The 14,890-nt window shown below is 44.9% G+C and overlaps 1 protein-coding gene across 8 annotated transcripts in view; it reads right to left on the bottom strand.

The window, feature by feature from the left end:
• Nucleotides 1–3,749: 3,749 nt before the first annotated feature.
• LOC139339512 (zinc finger protein 521-like) overlaps nucleotides 3,750–14,890 on the bottom strand; it is an 89,922-nt gene continuing 78,781 nt past the window's right edge. For all 8 annotated transcript variants that reach the window (XM_070975174.1, XM_070975172.1, XM_070975171.1 and 5 more), the window contains one exon: nucleotides 3,750–4,490. In XM_070975174.1, coding sequence (XP_070831275.1) covers nucleotides 4,461–4,490 — 30 coding nt within the window. In that variant the 3' untranslated portion in view covers nucleotides 3,750–4,460. The remainder of the gene's footprint in view (nucleotides 4,491–14,890) is intronic.

Genomic DNA, 14,890 nt, shown 5'->3' with positions numbered 1-14,890 from the left:
TTCTGGCACATTGATAGAAGACACTCAGCCTAGAATTTGGTTTGCTCTGCTATTTCTCAGGCTGTGTGTTTTCCATTTTTACTGTCAGCTGTATACGGTGTACGCTGCATTATTGATACTTTCTTTCCCTCTTCTCTCCTCTTGTTAGACTCTTCCCTTGTCCTCATATCATCACACTGGCCACACTGGCTGTGGAGCCTGGAGAGTTGCAGTGAATTTGACCCCACCTGGTCTATATTTTATTGCTTGGTGTTTAATACATTTTTGAAAATCCTCCCCCATCCCGTCCACGAAAAAAAAAAAGAAAAAAATCTTGTCTATTTCAAGTGTTTGTCTTGGTGAGGCAGAGGGAGATGACTGGAGGGGGATACTCACCTTCAGTTCTCCCAGTTCAGGAGACAGGGGGGATCATTAGGAGGGGCTACAGAGGAGGGAAGAGTGCGAATGTGTTTGTTTGTCTATATGTGTGTTGGCTTGGTGATAGACTGGCGACTCGTCCAGAGTGCGCCCTGCCCAATGTGTGCTGGGATAGGCTCAAGTCCCCTGTGACCCTGAACAGAGTAAGCGGTTTAGAAAATGGATGGAAGGATGAGGGATGCATCTTTCCTACATAAATCAACCATGAATGAAGGTTTTATTTTTTGCATTTTCCAGTTCGGTAGTTTGAAGTGTAGAATGAGGGTGAGCATCCTCTGATGCTCCAGGCCCCTTTTCTAATTATTACCTGAGAACTTACCATCCATACATTTGCACAGGAAACGTCTTTAAAGCAGCTCTTTGGGGAGCACAATTTGAATTATAGCTTTCACAACTGTTTTTCAAAATGTTATTCTCGTTCCTACAAAGTCATTCTAAAGACATAGACCCACGGTGTATATGAAATCACACAGGACATACACAAAAGACAATAGCAAATGCCCTTGTGCTCCATCTATAAACACAGGGGCAGGGCTGCGCACTGAGGTTGAGGCCTCCATTTTGCTGACACAGTTCTGAAGTGAAAAGATGGCTCTCTGGATGTGGAGTGCTGGTGTGAGAGATTGGGTTACCCCAGACACTCCCTATGGATCTCTCGGCCAAATGGATCTGGATCTCACGCTTGGGCGCACATATTGAATGCCATAAGAGGTCTCTGAGGTCTCCTTCAGTGGGAGGAATGCGCAGCCTAACAATGTGGAGTTTTCACCAAACTAAATTTTGCACCAAAGAAGAGTTACAGCAAGGACAGTGGACCGCAAGGGACAAGCGCTGAATGCATACTTACATTTGCGCAGGTTGTTCATACGGGATAAAGTGGCACATTTTCAGCTTCTCGATGGCAACATGCTGCACAGGTTCAGTAGGATCTCATAATTCTTTAATAAAGTCTTAACACAGGCTGTCTCTTTTCCTCTAGAGGACCATGGGTATTAGCCTGTCAAATGAAAAAACAAAATGCCATTTCGAACACACCCTGGACAAGAACAATGGCATTTTGGCTACTCCCAAACATCTGGCCCGACTGCCCAGCTCCACTAAAGACCGGCCAGGCTCTTAGCAGCATTGAGTGCCACTTGCATTGAGGCTATGTTCAGGCGACGACACCGTGGAGGATCAGCCAGGCTAAGTTATCTCTGAGCAAGCCATCCATTCTGCTGCTTTCTGATGGAAGAATACTTGGGGGCTGTGTAATTATATTGCTTTAAATGAACCCCTGAGAACGCCCCTGCCAAAGCGCCCACAAAGTCTCACACTTGGGCGAGTGTCAGAAACACTGCGCTTGTGCATGCACTCATGTGTGTAGCTGCGTGTGTGTGTTTTGCTGCTTAGGCTGGCGTTAAAAGGGAGGCCGCAGTGCTTCTGATACGCCTCACAAGTGAATTTAATTAAATCATAAATATGAGCTGGAGGCCGCCACCCAATTTAATGTAATGGATGATGTGGGCCAGTCCATCTCTGGCAAAGCAAAGTTCTGGACCCGTTCAAATGCCCTTGAAGCTTATTAAAAGTGCTTGGCACAGGGAGGATGCTAGCAAAGTTGTTTAATGGATGCCCAGCTTGCATTCAGTATGACAGTTAATGTTGGGCCGTACCATCTCTGACGCGGATGAGGGGTTGTGTCTCCATTGTGCGAGTCTGTCACTGTCCATTCCTCATCTGATTCTCTTAATAGTAATATAATAAAAGCTAACAGATGACAGACAACATGCACATTTGATTGAAATGAGGAAATCCAATAAGACAAGCTTCAGAAACTCCAGACGTATTTTAAAATACTGCATGTGGTCATTATCTGTGACAAATGAGCTTGAACATAAGCAGCCAGAGAGATCCCATTTATGTTTTTCTATATGTTCTACAGACTGGATTAAAACTGCATACATAGAAATATTATTGTGTTTCTCTTTGTATTCTTATTTCTGTTTGATACAATGTGTGGTAAAGCATGCAGTATACAATGACACACAGAATGCGCTTTGTATTTCAAGCGAAGCATCCGTTTACAGTCATTTGCTACTCACAGGATAACCCAGTTCCAATGCCATGAGCTGCAGCGCTGAGCTTTTTCAAAATAAACCTGAAAGCTTCAACAAATGTTACGCCGCTCGTGTGTCACCATTGATGAATCATTTGCCGGGACAGACAGATGCTGTTGCAAGGGTTTTGTCCCATTCGGCAAAGGCAGAAGAATCTTTTCCTCGGTCTCCCGGAGCGCTGGAGGCTCCCTAAATAGACCTAGCGCAAGGGTGTGTAGAATGGGACCGCACAGGGTGATGGGTAATGGAGTCATTAATAACACAGACCTCCCTTAAGATGCTCAGATGTTTGTTAGCAAGAGCCACGAGGGAGGGAGGAAAATAGGATGCAGTTTGATACAAGGAAAGAAAGCAGTGTAAGCTTTTGATGATGATCGTGTTTATGCTGTCATAGGTCTTGTCTGATGGGTTAATTGTGTTCCTACACACATGCGCACACACACACACATGCGCACACACACACACACACGCAGACACATTAGATAGATAATGAAGGGACAAAGCCATGTCCTCATACAGTTTTTTAATATTTCCATCACATGTGCAACACAAAAAAACGAGGTCTGCCAAATACAGAACTCCATATTTGTACAATACATTTTAATAACATCAGAGATAACTGTCCTTTTGCTGCAGGAGATGGTGATTTCCTGTAAACTGTGTACGAACAATTCTCGATCAAAATGTCAAAACATTAAAGTTTTATACAAAAGTGCATCTCAGGTTCAATGAATGCAAAACATTTACATAACAGAATGGTTTAAAGTTTTGTATGATGCCACAGTGGCTTCCAGCTTGAGCAGAGAGCAATGGGACACTGCGAAGCAACAAGAGGAGTACTTGGGCACTCTCCAGGAGAGCCAGGGACGGGGTTTAGCAACCCCGAGACGGACTGAAACTGTGTTCAGTCTTCATGACCCCAAATCCGAATGGATTAACTCCCCCACTGGGAAAAAATATGTAGAGATAACAAAACATAAAGGAAAACAAAAATATTCCAGTCATCTCCAGGCTTCAACGAGCAGTAAACATTAACAACAGAAATGTACAGGTTGAGTCAGTGGGCTGGAGATTTCCCCATGCTCTGAGAGCCACATGGGAGCTTCACGCCTCTGTTCACGAGCCAACCAGAGGAACTAGCCTTTTCCAAATCTGTGTCACTGCGTTTGCATATATCAGCATCCTGTCCTGTTTTTCTGTTCTCTGTGTTGTTTTTTTCTCCCCCCCCCCCCCCCCCCCACTTCTCGTCTGAACTCCAGCGCAGGCAGTGCAGATTAGTCGCACCGCCGTTCTCAGCTGGTCCTCTGGCAGCCATGTTACGATGGACACACAGACAAGATCTCAGCCTATGCTGGTGAATCAAGCTTTTCTACCCCATAATGATTGACCATGTCAGGATACAGAGTGACATACTGCACAGTAGGAGTGGCGCTGATGAAAACAGTCCTCCTGACAACACTTGCCGGTTCCTACAGCTTCCTACGCTCTCAGTGGCACCCTGTTTCTCCTTTACACAACTGGTTGAGTCCCATCCGGTCTGATTGACAAAGTCATTGATCTTTTTTTCCCCCCCTTCTTCTTTTTTTGGACAAACATTTTGAACTGTACATTGGCAAATACTGTATAAGATTGCAATATAGCTGTAGTTAAGCAACACATGAAGAATTCTATGTACAAACAAGTTGGCTTTTTCTTTATTTTTGAAATAATGGTTAGTAAAGAACGGAGAGGGTTCTTTTATGTTCTTTCCCCCTCTTTCTTTTATTTTCTTTGCTTTGCTTTTCTTTTTTCTTGCTGCGGCATGGTTCCTTGTGGTGTAACTGAATTGAAAGTTCAGTGCAAGACAGTCAGTGGGAAACTGCACTGACGGTAATTGGCGGTCAGACATTATTCTCTGCGTCATGTGATCCTTGTTCTTGGCCACGGGCGCTGATCTTTGCCATGTTAGCTGCTGTGCTGAGTCAACGTGTGGTTCTGCAAGGACACAAAAAGAAACAGGGGGAAACATTATGATCACATACAACAAATGTATCTTTCATTTTCCTTTCCTTTCATTAAAATGACATTGGAACCTTTTTCATCTTCCATACCAAGGACACTAATGTTCTACACCTTGAAATTTATTTTAAATGTTATAATCGGCAAGCTCCTTCCTTTGATTATCTTGCCATTTGAACATTGTCACTCAGGCTGTCATTACCCAGATTCAATTAACTTGCACAGGAGTCAAATCTGTGTGTGGATCAATAGCAGTTGGCTTTGGGATTAAGCATAGTTCAGTGTTGGTCTAACACAAAGGCACAGGACCACTGACAGATAACATCCCATTCCACAGAAATCCGACCTCCCGATCAAAGGCTGTGTCCATGGAAACAAATCCATAACAAGGCACTGACACACCTGATGGAATATCATCCTCAGAGTCTTGCTTATCCAGTGCCTACATGTATTGGATGTGCTGCAAATGTACAGTGCAAGAAAAAACAAGTTGAGAAATACTTTAGGTTCAGGTGAGGCTGTTGCTGATTTGATCCTCCGCACTGCTGTGATAATGGCGCACAATTTACTATGACAGGATAACAAGCTGACAATATCACTCTGTTTTGCTGTATCTTCCAAATTTATGCAGGCACACACACAGACCGTCGAGAGTGGTTGTAGTGGGGCAGCTGTGCCAGGTTCTTTAAAGGGAGTGTGGACCAGGGGGTGTGTAACTGGTGTCCCTGGTGGGCTGAATCCAGGTCATCTTTTGAAGTGACTGCTAATCCCTTTAATGCAAACTACATGCCCCACTTGCTGCGCTCTGTTTAAAACACGGCCTTGGACTCTCTAAACTGGCATGGACTAGACACACCTGTCACAGAGTCATCAGCACGCATGCATGCACAAATGCACACACACCCCGGTGCACACATACATTCTGTCGAGCACATAGGCGCAGAATTGTGCACGAGGAAGTGAAATGACATTTTTAGTGCTTTGCTAGTTTCAAAAAAAGGGAAAGAGACTGAAATGATTACTGAAACCTCCGTGAGAAGGTTTACCAAAGCAGTCACCTTCAGTCCTGTTGGTACAGAATCCCCCGGGCAGCGCTAGGAGACGACTATTAGCCCCCCTTGCATTCATTCCTTCCCTCTTTACCCTTTCAGCTGCCTCCATATAAAGCATTTAAACACCTCGACAGCTTTCCTTTCAGCTAGGGCGATTACTTCCCGACAGGTGGGGTAATAAGCTGTTTGACGGGGAGCAGGAGTGTGACCCCTGTAAGGGTTAGTGTGGCTCGCCTGGGCCCTGCTCTCCCTTTTTTAAAGAGGCGGCCCCGGACAGCTCCTCTGCTTCCCTCTCTCCTCTCTTGCTGAAATAAAGCTCCTTTAAGTGAGTCTGGGAGGAGACTCCCCACGGGACGCTCTCTCTCTCTCTCTCTCTCTCTCTCTCTCACCCCACCTCACCTCCTCCCCCTCCTCACACTCCACCAACCCCCTACCCCCCCGGTGAAGACATCCTTGGCGTTGCTGAGGAGGGACAGGAGCACGGCAACCTTATTAATGAATGCGGCCCATTACCCGTCAGCCTGGCTCCTTGGCGACTCCCAGAAGCCCCTGCAGTACGTGACTTCAAATGGCAGGATATTGACACGAGGAGAGCAAAGCGGCTAGGACTGAGTGTGTGTGCGCCCGTGTGTGTGTATGCGTGTGTGTGTGTCTGGAGGAGAGAGAAACAGAGAGAGAAAATTTGTGCTCAACTGAGTGTGCATGCCTTTGTGTGAGTGTACCAGTGCGTCTAGGTGTGTGTGTGTGTGTGTGTCTGCGGACCCCAAAGGAACGTAGCTCCTTGGATATAATGTAGGGCTCGTAACAGCTATTAGAGGGGAAAATAACCCCTCTGGGGAATGGCTCCCCCCACTGCATGTCCCAGCTCTGTCTGACACACACTGCATTCTACCTTTTCCTTAAACATGCCAGGAGTTTTCTCACTGAGGGCTTTCTCAAGGACGGTGTTAAACGACTTCAGTGGCTGTGGCAGCCATGCAGACTAAAGGGAAATAGAGGAAAAGGGGGGGGGGGACGTTAAAAGAAAATGAAACTGATACCTTTATCTCTGTGGATACTGAACTCCGCAGAGTAGCTATAAACTGTTCCGTGTATGAATGTGGAAGGTGGAAGGGAGGGAGGACGGAAATTCACTTTCCAATCTTCATCCTTGTCAAGTTCTTCAAGTATCTCTGCACCAGCGCTCTGTAAGTTAAATACCTGCAGTGCCCAACCACAAATGTCAAATTGGATGTGAAACACATAATTCACATCTTATACAAGAAAATGACCAAAATGTCCACTGCCCCGGCAAGGAGGATGTCACTAATGGTGTCACACCAGAATCACTGCAATTTAGGATTAGATGCCCTCCATTAAGCCTTTTAGCTCTCATCCCGACTCCCTCCTTCAATGCCATCCTATTCCCCCTGAAACTCTGCCATTCCCCTTATCATCCATTTCCTTCCCTTCTATCCAACCCTTAATCTCCTCCTCGATCCTTTCAACCACCTGCTGGCCACACAGGCCTGCTGCAGGGCCCAGTTACCAGCAGTGTTCAGGTAAAGCATAGCAGTCAATTCTCCACTAAATTAAATTTTACTCTGATCAATAATGCGCACCCGCTTCTCCCTTATGAAGACTGGCTGCATTGGCTCGGAGCAAGCCTCTTCCTCCTCTCCTATTCTTTCACCGGCTCTGTGCCACCGTTAAACCACCACTTTCATCTGATTACATCACCCTACTGCAACGCCCTCAGGGGTAGTGGAGGAGGAGGGGAACATCCGGCAGGGGTCTTGTGTACCCATGCAAACAGGTGCAACATGTCCTAGGAATTCAATGCTGCTGCAGAGAGGGAGAGGGTGAGGAAAAAAAGGGGGGACGATTGGGGAAGAGCAGAGAGTAGGAAAGTGGTAGGAGACTGGGGAGTTGATTTATTAACTAATCATTCTTTATGTCGTTCCCCATTGCTCTGGTCTCCATCGATAGCGCCCGGTCTCCAGTGAGGCAACAGAGGTGCATCTCTTACATCAGCTCTGCAAAGGAAGGCCAGCGGACCAGCAGACACGTCCCCTCTTTCATCTCATCTCGTCGTATTAAAGACAATCTTCACATTGTCCAACATCACAGGGAGGAGATGTAAAGCTTAATCGCGACGCTAACAATGTTTGATGAGCATAATGTTAATACCTGCAGAGCACATGTTACAGCAAGTACACAGTGCCTGCTCCTCTACCTGGCCTTATCCAGCACAAACCCAGGCTTTATCGAGCGGTTACAGAGCTGAGTGAGCAATAACGGCTTTTTAAGGCAGAGCCTTTTCAAGGCTTCTCAAACTAACACAGCAGCATGAGCTTTACACAAGTGAACTGATGAGAATTTGTCGCATTATGCACTCCTGAAATTCAAAGTGTCGGGCCTTTTGTAACAATTTTGATAATCATACATCATATATTGCATGAAATTGTTACCAAATTGTTTACTAAGCTGTTAACAAATACAAAATGCTGTAATTACATTGTGTGTCGGCATGCCAGTCTAATGAAGAGTAATAAAAACAAACAAACAAACAAAAAACATAATTGATCTACATTTCTCAATGTGTGTGTGGTATGAAAAGCTATAAGAAGCCCAAATAAGGCAGGAAGAACTGTATCTATAGAACAGATTATTACACAGTTATTTATGGAAGATAATACTTTAAAGATCCCAGTTAAGGACAGTCTAGGATATTCTCTGGGCGTACTTTTAAATTCATGACAAAATGCAAAAATTTATTTTGCATTACTTAAAGATTATTTAAATAATGAAGACATTTATCTATGTCTGCTGATGCACTAGCCCAAAAGTAAACCACAAATTTGCCATTGTGAGTTGAGTAAGTGTTACTTACAGTATTACCCATTAAAGAAGCTATTTAATTAGAAGAGTTAAGCACATTCATTTTAAACCCTGCGGCTAAAGTGTCTTATTTAGTTTATCTATAATCAAAAATTTGAAGGAACCGTCAAAACTGTAAACATCCCCCTCTAAGCTCTGATTAAAAGTCTTATCAGCCTGTGCCGAGTTTCTCTCTTACCCTGCATAGCTGACATACAGAAAGTCTGCAAAGCTGCATCTGGAGCATGGGGAGCGCGCAGAAAACCACTGAGACCCGTGTGCACCCGTACTCATCACTCAGGAATTTAATTAACGCATAAGAGAACGTCATCAAACCATCCTAAAACAAAGAACCTGTGGTCTTTCTTCGAGGCTCCAAACTGCAGGGGGACTGAGGCCGATGAAACCGCTCGGATATTTAAGCTAATTTGGGTTTGCGTAATGATTGAAAGACGAACAATGGACCTCGATCAATAAGCATCCCATTGTGTCTCGGGTGTGGAAATTTTGCCACTGTGTGTTTTCTCGTTGTTCTAAACTGCTGTGGAGAAAGACAAGAGTGCTGCATTCTGCCTTGATGTTTAATGGTGTGTTGAACTCGGTCCAGTATTGACTCAGTCCTCCCTTTGTGCATTCCCTACCGTTGACCAGTCCACTGAGGGAGTAATCCTTTCCTGCTTTGACCTCAGGCCAGGCTTACCGCTGGCTAGTTTAGCCAATGAAGAACACAATCAAATAAATAAATAATACGGCAGTTGGCATTCTCCACAGTCATCACTTATCAGGCCGTGGGGAGGGCTGACCCCAAACACTGTTGTGCCACAACCGGCCTGGTCTCCTTGGTAACAGACTGTCTTGTTTGAAGTGAGGTGCCCGGGGAGTCATGGTCATACAGTAACAGCCCTACGCTGGGGTGGAGTTGACAACAGCAATGGATTTCAATGTCTTCCATGTGTGTCATTCTGTGTCCGGTCATTTTTGCACTGAACGCTTATAAAAAAATATATAATAAATCCATAGCGTTTGAAATGCTTTTATTAGATGTCTAACTACCCCAACCAAATGCTTTTGAGGTGTAACCAGAGATGACGGACCACCCTTTTTGTGGGCTGGTGCTTTGTAGCTCCAAATGATACTCATTACCCTGTCTAAGTAGACAAGTGAATGGTACTAGAAACACACTATGCAGTGATCCTGCTGTTTGACTGAGGTAGCAAAACAACTGCACAACTGCTGTGTTATTATGGGGCCTCATTAAGTGAGGAGAGAGTGGGAGACGGGGAGAGGGAGAGAGGGAAAGCAATAGAGAGAGGGCCGGCGAGAGGGAGAGAAAAAGAGAGGAGGAAAAAAAAAACACAAGAGAGCGATACAAACTGTATTCTGAGGTGATAGCAACACACAGATGCCTTTCCAGCCAAAATGAAGACTATGACTAAAGAACCCAATTAAGGGCTTTCTTAGGGGAGCCATCTTGGGAGGGGGATGGGTCTTCCTGGGACATGAGCCCTGGGCTACATCCTCTAATTAGACAGAGCGAGGGGGGAGGATCTCTGCCTGTCACTGGGAGGGAGATGGGGTCCATGGGGTTCCACATGTCAGTCCCAGAAACAAAACACAATTACTCTCACATTTAACCACTTCAGTCAGGGACAGACTTTGACTAGGGATGCTACAGAGCGTCCCACCCCCCCCACCTCCCCACTCTCCTGTGCTGCTAGATATGCCACTTCACAAATGCAGAGATTTTTGAGGACTAAATTTTCTCCTGCAATTCCAGACTTCCATGAGAAGGCGAGAGTCGATCTGCACTCTCATGTTTTCCCACCGAAATGGAGGAGCGGATCAGAAAATTAGCTTTTAATTGACCGCTGTCATTCAACATCCTAACTGAAGAGCTAAATGACTTTGCCGTTGCGATGTGTGAATATGAAATTGGAGAGGGAATAATTGTTTTAATGCTGTTTATTCTGGCTGCATTTTGTTGGTGTCAACAGCATAATAGACACTTGAAAATCAAATCACTACTGGCAGTCAATTAAACCTGCGGTGATTTTCCTGAGAAGCGCTTAAAATGGCATTTATCAAAGTTGCTGAAAAAGTCAACTAAGAAAAGTAAAGGAGACATGTTTGAGGGAGAGATCCGGTGATGGATTCTAGCACAGTACGCCAAGCATCTCCTCTTTGTTTGGATTTAACTTTCCCCAGTGGTGCAACACAGGAAAAAGAAAAAAAGAACAGCTCAAAGGCTTCTGGGAGTTTTTGTCATGTCTCCCTCCAGACAATGTGTTTGCATGCACATATCAGACCCTGGGAGAGACAGACACAAAGACAAATACATACAGCACGCACACAGATGTATACACACACACACACACCGAGAAAGAGAATATCCTCCCAGGATCATTAGGTCTGTCATGCTGTCTAATTCTGATCCACCTACAAAACTAGAACACCACTATTGTGATACATCACTCGTCATCTAAGGGTGTTTATGTCCCCGTTTACAGTGTGTGTACAGTGTTGTACACAATTATAAATAAGCTTAAATATTAATGATGGCGCCTCACAAGCAGCTGTTTTTTTTTTTTTTTTTTTTTTCTAATTCATTGTTCTTTTATTTTGTAGTGCAACTTTTTGAAATGGTGACAGAATTCTCAGCACCTGGGGTGATGAAGAAGAAAACAAGTTGTCATATAAAAGGGAAAAAATATATATACAACTTTCAAAAGCGTGAAGAGCTGTCACACTTGGCAGATCAAGATATTCAGAGAATATGGGGTGTTTGAGAGCCGCTGAGGGACAAACACATGAAGCTTTGCTTTTGTGCGACACTTTTGGGACGCAGGGCAGTTAGGGCGGTTTTGGGGGCATATTTTAAAATTCATGGAAAAAAAAAAGAGTGAAAAACTTCTGGGGAATTAGGTCTCGGTGCTTCGTGCTGAAGAGTGCCATTCTTAAGATTTCATGAAAAGGAAGAGGGGAAAAGAAAGGCCTGAAATATAGTTTCTAAGAGCCATCATTCACAGAATCAACTTTGGCAATTTCATGCATTATAATATCACAAAACGCAGTATCTTTGGATGCATTTAACCCATTTCATGCTCTCTCTCTCTATCTCACTCTCCTATTCCCTCCCGTCCCTCCCACTGTCCATCTCTCACTTTCTCTCCCTATTTTCGGCCTTGGATGGATGTTATGACATGCATTGCTGTTTACACCTGCTGACCGTGAAGCCTATAAATATGCTTAATTAAAACAGTGGAATTGGTCACAGCTTGGCAATAATGGCTATCACACGGGGAGAGGAGAATCTCATTTGTGTGGGGAAGTAGAACATGATGCAGATGTGCTCTTGTCACTTTCAGCACTCATTAAGGCCAGGGAGCTCTGGATTGTCTTTGAAGGAATCCTTTTAAAAGACACTCCAATTAAGGTACGTGTCCTGCGGGCGTCTGAGGAGAGGGAGAAGTCATACAGTACCCCAGTCCTTCCACTCCTCCGTCGACTTAACACACGACTTACAATCTCGTGTCACTTCCAAGGAATGATAATGAAATTGGAGGATGGAGGGGGGAATAAAAAGACAGCACAGCTTAAAAGGAACAAGGGAATCTCACGCAGAAAATGTCATCTTCACTGTTGTGTAACTTCAATCTCATTGTCTCGTCTTTGGTGGAACTGGGATCGGAGAAGCCTCCGATTGCGGTCCTCCAGTATGCCGCATCGCTGGAGGAGCTGAACTTGGGTTTCTTCACAAATGAACTGCACTCAGAGAAATGTCAGATTTAAGCTGTGGCTAATACTGCGCATCCATCAGTTAATGAATCTGGCTAATTAATCCAGCCTAGCAGCATTGTCACTGGCTCAGTTCCTTTTGCAAATGTGAAAAGCTACTGTATCTGAAGCCAACGCAAAGGGAAAAGGAAGTTTATTATCAAGTTTCACATTGCAATGTGGCCTTCGGTAGAACCCAGAGAGATTTTTTTTCCTCATAAGGGGGCTGCTGCTATTAAAATGACAGGACAGTGATTCTTATTTGGGAGAGAGGATGCAGTAAAGCAATGTCTCCTTGTTGCTCAAGGGGTGGGCAGTAGTTGAGGGTCAGTGAGTGTGTTGCACAGCCAGCCAGCTTGCCCTCCCCATCAGCACCTCATGAAATATCTAGACTTTGCTCCATATTTTAATGGGGTGAGGGAGTGGGATGCGCAGGGTGGAGGCTGTGTGAGCGTGTGTGATGGTGGAGGGGAGTCCTCTGGAGAGCTTCGAAGGGAATGGTGGTCTATGCATCTCAGTGCTTATTTTTTGTCTGTGAAAGAAAGAGGAAAGGGAGAAACTGTGGGAGAGAGAGGGTGAGCAAGAGAGATTATTCTCCTTTGGAATCTGGATTCTGGGGCACACAGGCCCAGGAGTCAGTCAATCTGGCCAGTCTGAGGGGGGCGGCTGGGCGGGGGGTCCTAGGAGGGCTGATTAGACGGATGCTCTCCCATCATCCATCTCGACAGGCTGGCGAAAATTGGCTAGCCCCTCGCAGGGTAGAGTTCACGGGGGGAGGCGGTGGGGGAGGATGTGGAGCGGTGCACTGGATACCTGTCACAGCCTTTGGTCTGTTTCAGGATCTCAGCAGCAAATTAATAAAATATCGTTCCTGCTTCCCTTTACCTGCCGTGGCAACTCTCCCTCTCGCCGCTCCGTCTCCCAGCTTGCACTGGCCCTTTGACCCCTCCGACTACTGTGAGAGATGAGGAGCCCAGGCAGCCTGTGAGTGGGCCAGAGTGTCAGGGAGAAATAGGGAGAAACTCCAAACTCAAGACCTGGCAAAGAGAGAGAGCTTCCACTTCTCTCGCTGCTGGAAGACAGCTCCACTTCAGACAGACTGACAAACGACTGCCCCGTGTCAGTGAGACATTTTGAAGTGTGATGCATGGGAAATGGCAACCGCAAACAAACAACAACTAAAAACAAGACTCCAACCTGTTTGTTGAAGACCCAGTGAAAAAGCAAAATCTTACACCTTACACATTACTAAGTTCAGGAATTTCATCTTGAGATAAAGATGGATGTATGAAAAACACCCTAACTTAAGGAAAATTTGAGTTGGTCACAGTATAAATAAACCCTGACGCCGTGGATTTTTCTGCATGATCGTGATAAGAAACTAAGTGTGCACACATCTATATGAACCGCATATGTGTTCGAGAGCGCGTAAGCATGCGCTCACATGGGACTGCCTTTAGAGCGTGGCACAGGTTGAGCATAATGATCGTCTTATCCCCCAAGCTCATTCCCGCTCTCCTTTCACAAGCCCGTTTCACAACAAAGTGCCATAGGTCTTTCATGTTCTACTCCCGTCTCTTCACACAGAGTGTAAAACAATATAATCATGCATGAAACAACACCTCTGGGAGGTGGAGATCACTTTATCCCAAAAAATGTCAAATGAAAAAGTAGGAAAACATCCCCAGGTTATTTGAGATTGTTTACAGGTATACCTGCAACAACCCTTGCTATATAGAGAACGCTTGTACCAATGAGAGATGAAAATGTGATAAATAGGAGGCCTTGGCATGAATGAAAAGACTCCAAGTTGGCAGTTTGGTGGAGCACGAGCCTTGCTAAATAACCTTCTCTGTGGTGGAGTTGCACGTTGGTGGATGGAGGATTGTTTTATTCATGGTTGCAGTGCTCAAATGACCAGCAGATAATGATCACATTCACCTTCCTCCTGGCAGACACACGCCTCTGTGTTTACAACCTGAATCTCAATATGAAAATCATTGCCGATCAATGGGCAGCCAAGCCCCGGATACATCCTCTGGCTACCCGTTAATACATAGTGCTGCTAATCCAACTTTCAGGTAGATGTACTTGAAGGATGTGATCAGGAGCTATCAGGTTCTTCTCTGCGCTTTAAGGCGAATTAAGAACAATTTCAGTGATTGGATTAAACAGGGTGCTTATAGACTACTCATATTTTAATGATTTCGTTTCAAAAGGTAATAGATAAAGATCTGGATATGAGAAGTGCGCCATGTGTATGGTAGAGAATCCCCCAAACAAAACAGAGCTGCTTGAAAACACCACCACAGTGAAATAATATAATAAGGTCTGTTTCATTTTTTCAGATTCTCCAAGGAGCAGAGAAAAAGATTGCTAGAAAATGGATTATCTCTGTAACATTGCGAGTTCATAAGTCCAACTACTAACTTTGTTGAAGGGCAGATACGGCCTCCCAGAGGACAAAGCTCATATTTAGCCATGAGGCCTCCTCTGTGATTAGGAGGGGAGATGCAGGCATATTGACTCAACTGTGTTTTTGCCTCTGCACTGTACGTAATTACCTCTTCAAAAACGAACATTCCACTAATCCTCTAATTCCAGATATTTTAGTGCTCCGCTGGTCTAATAAGCAAATCAAATCATATCTGCACATCACAAATGAGTTTTGGAAACGGACTGAAATAATTC

This window comes from Chaetodon trifascialis, chromosome 11, assembly GCF_039877785.1.
Source record: "Chaetodon trifascialis isolate fChaTrf1 chromosome 11, fChaTrf1.hap1, whole genome shotgun sequence".
In the NCBI taxonomy this organism is placed as follows: Eukaryota; Metazoa; Chordata; class Actinopteri; order Chaetodontiformes; family Chaetodontidae; genus Chaetodon; species Chaetodon trifascialis.
This window is presented reverse-complemented; position numbering and strand designations above follow the sequence as displayed.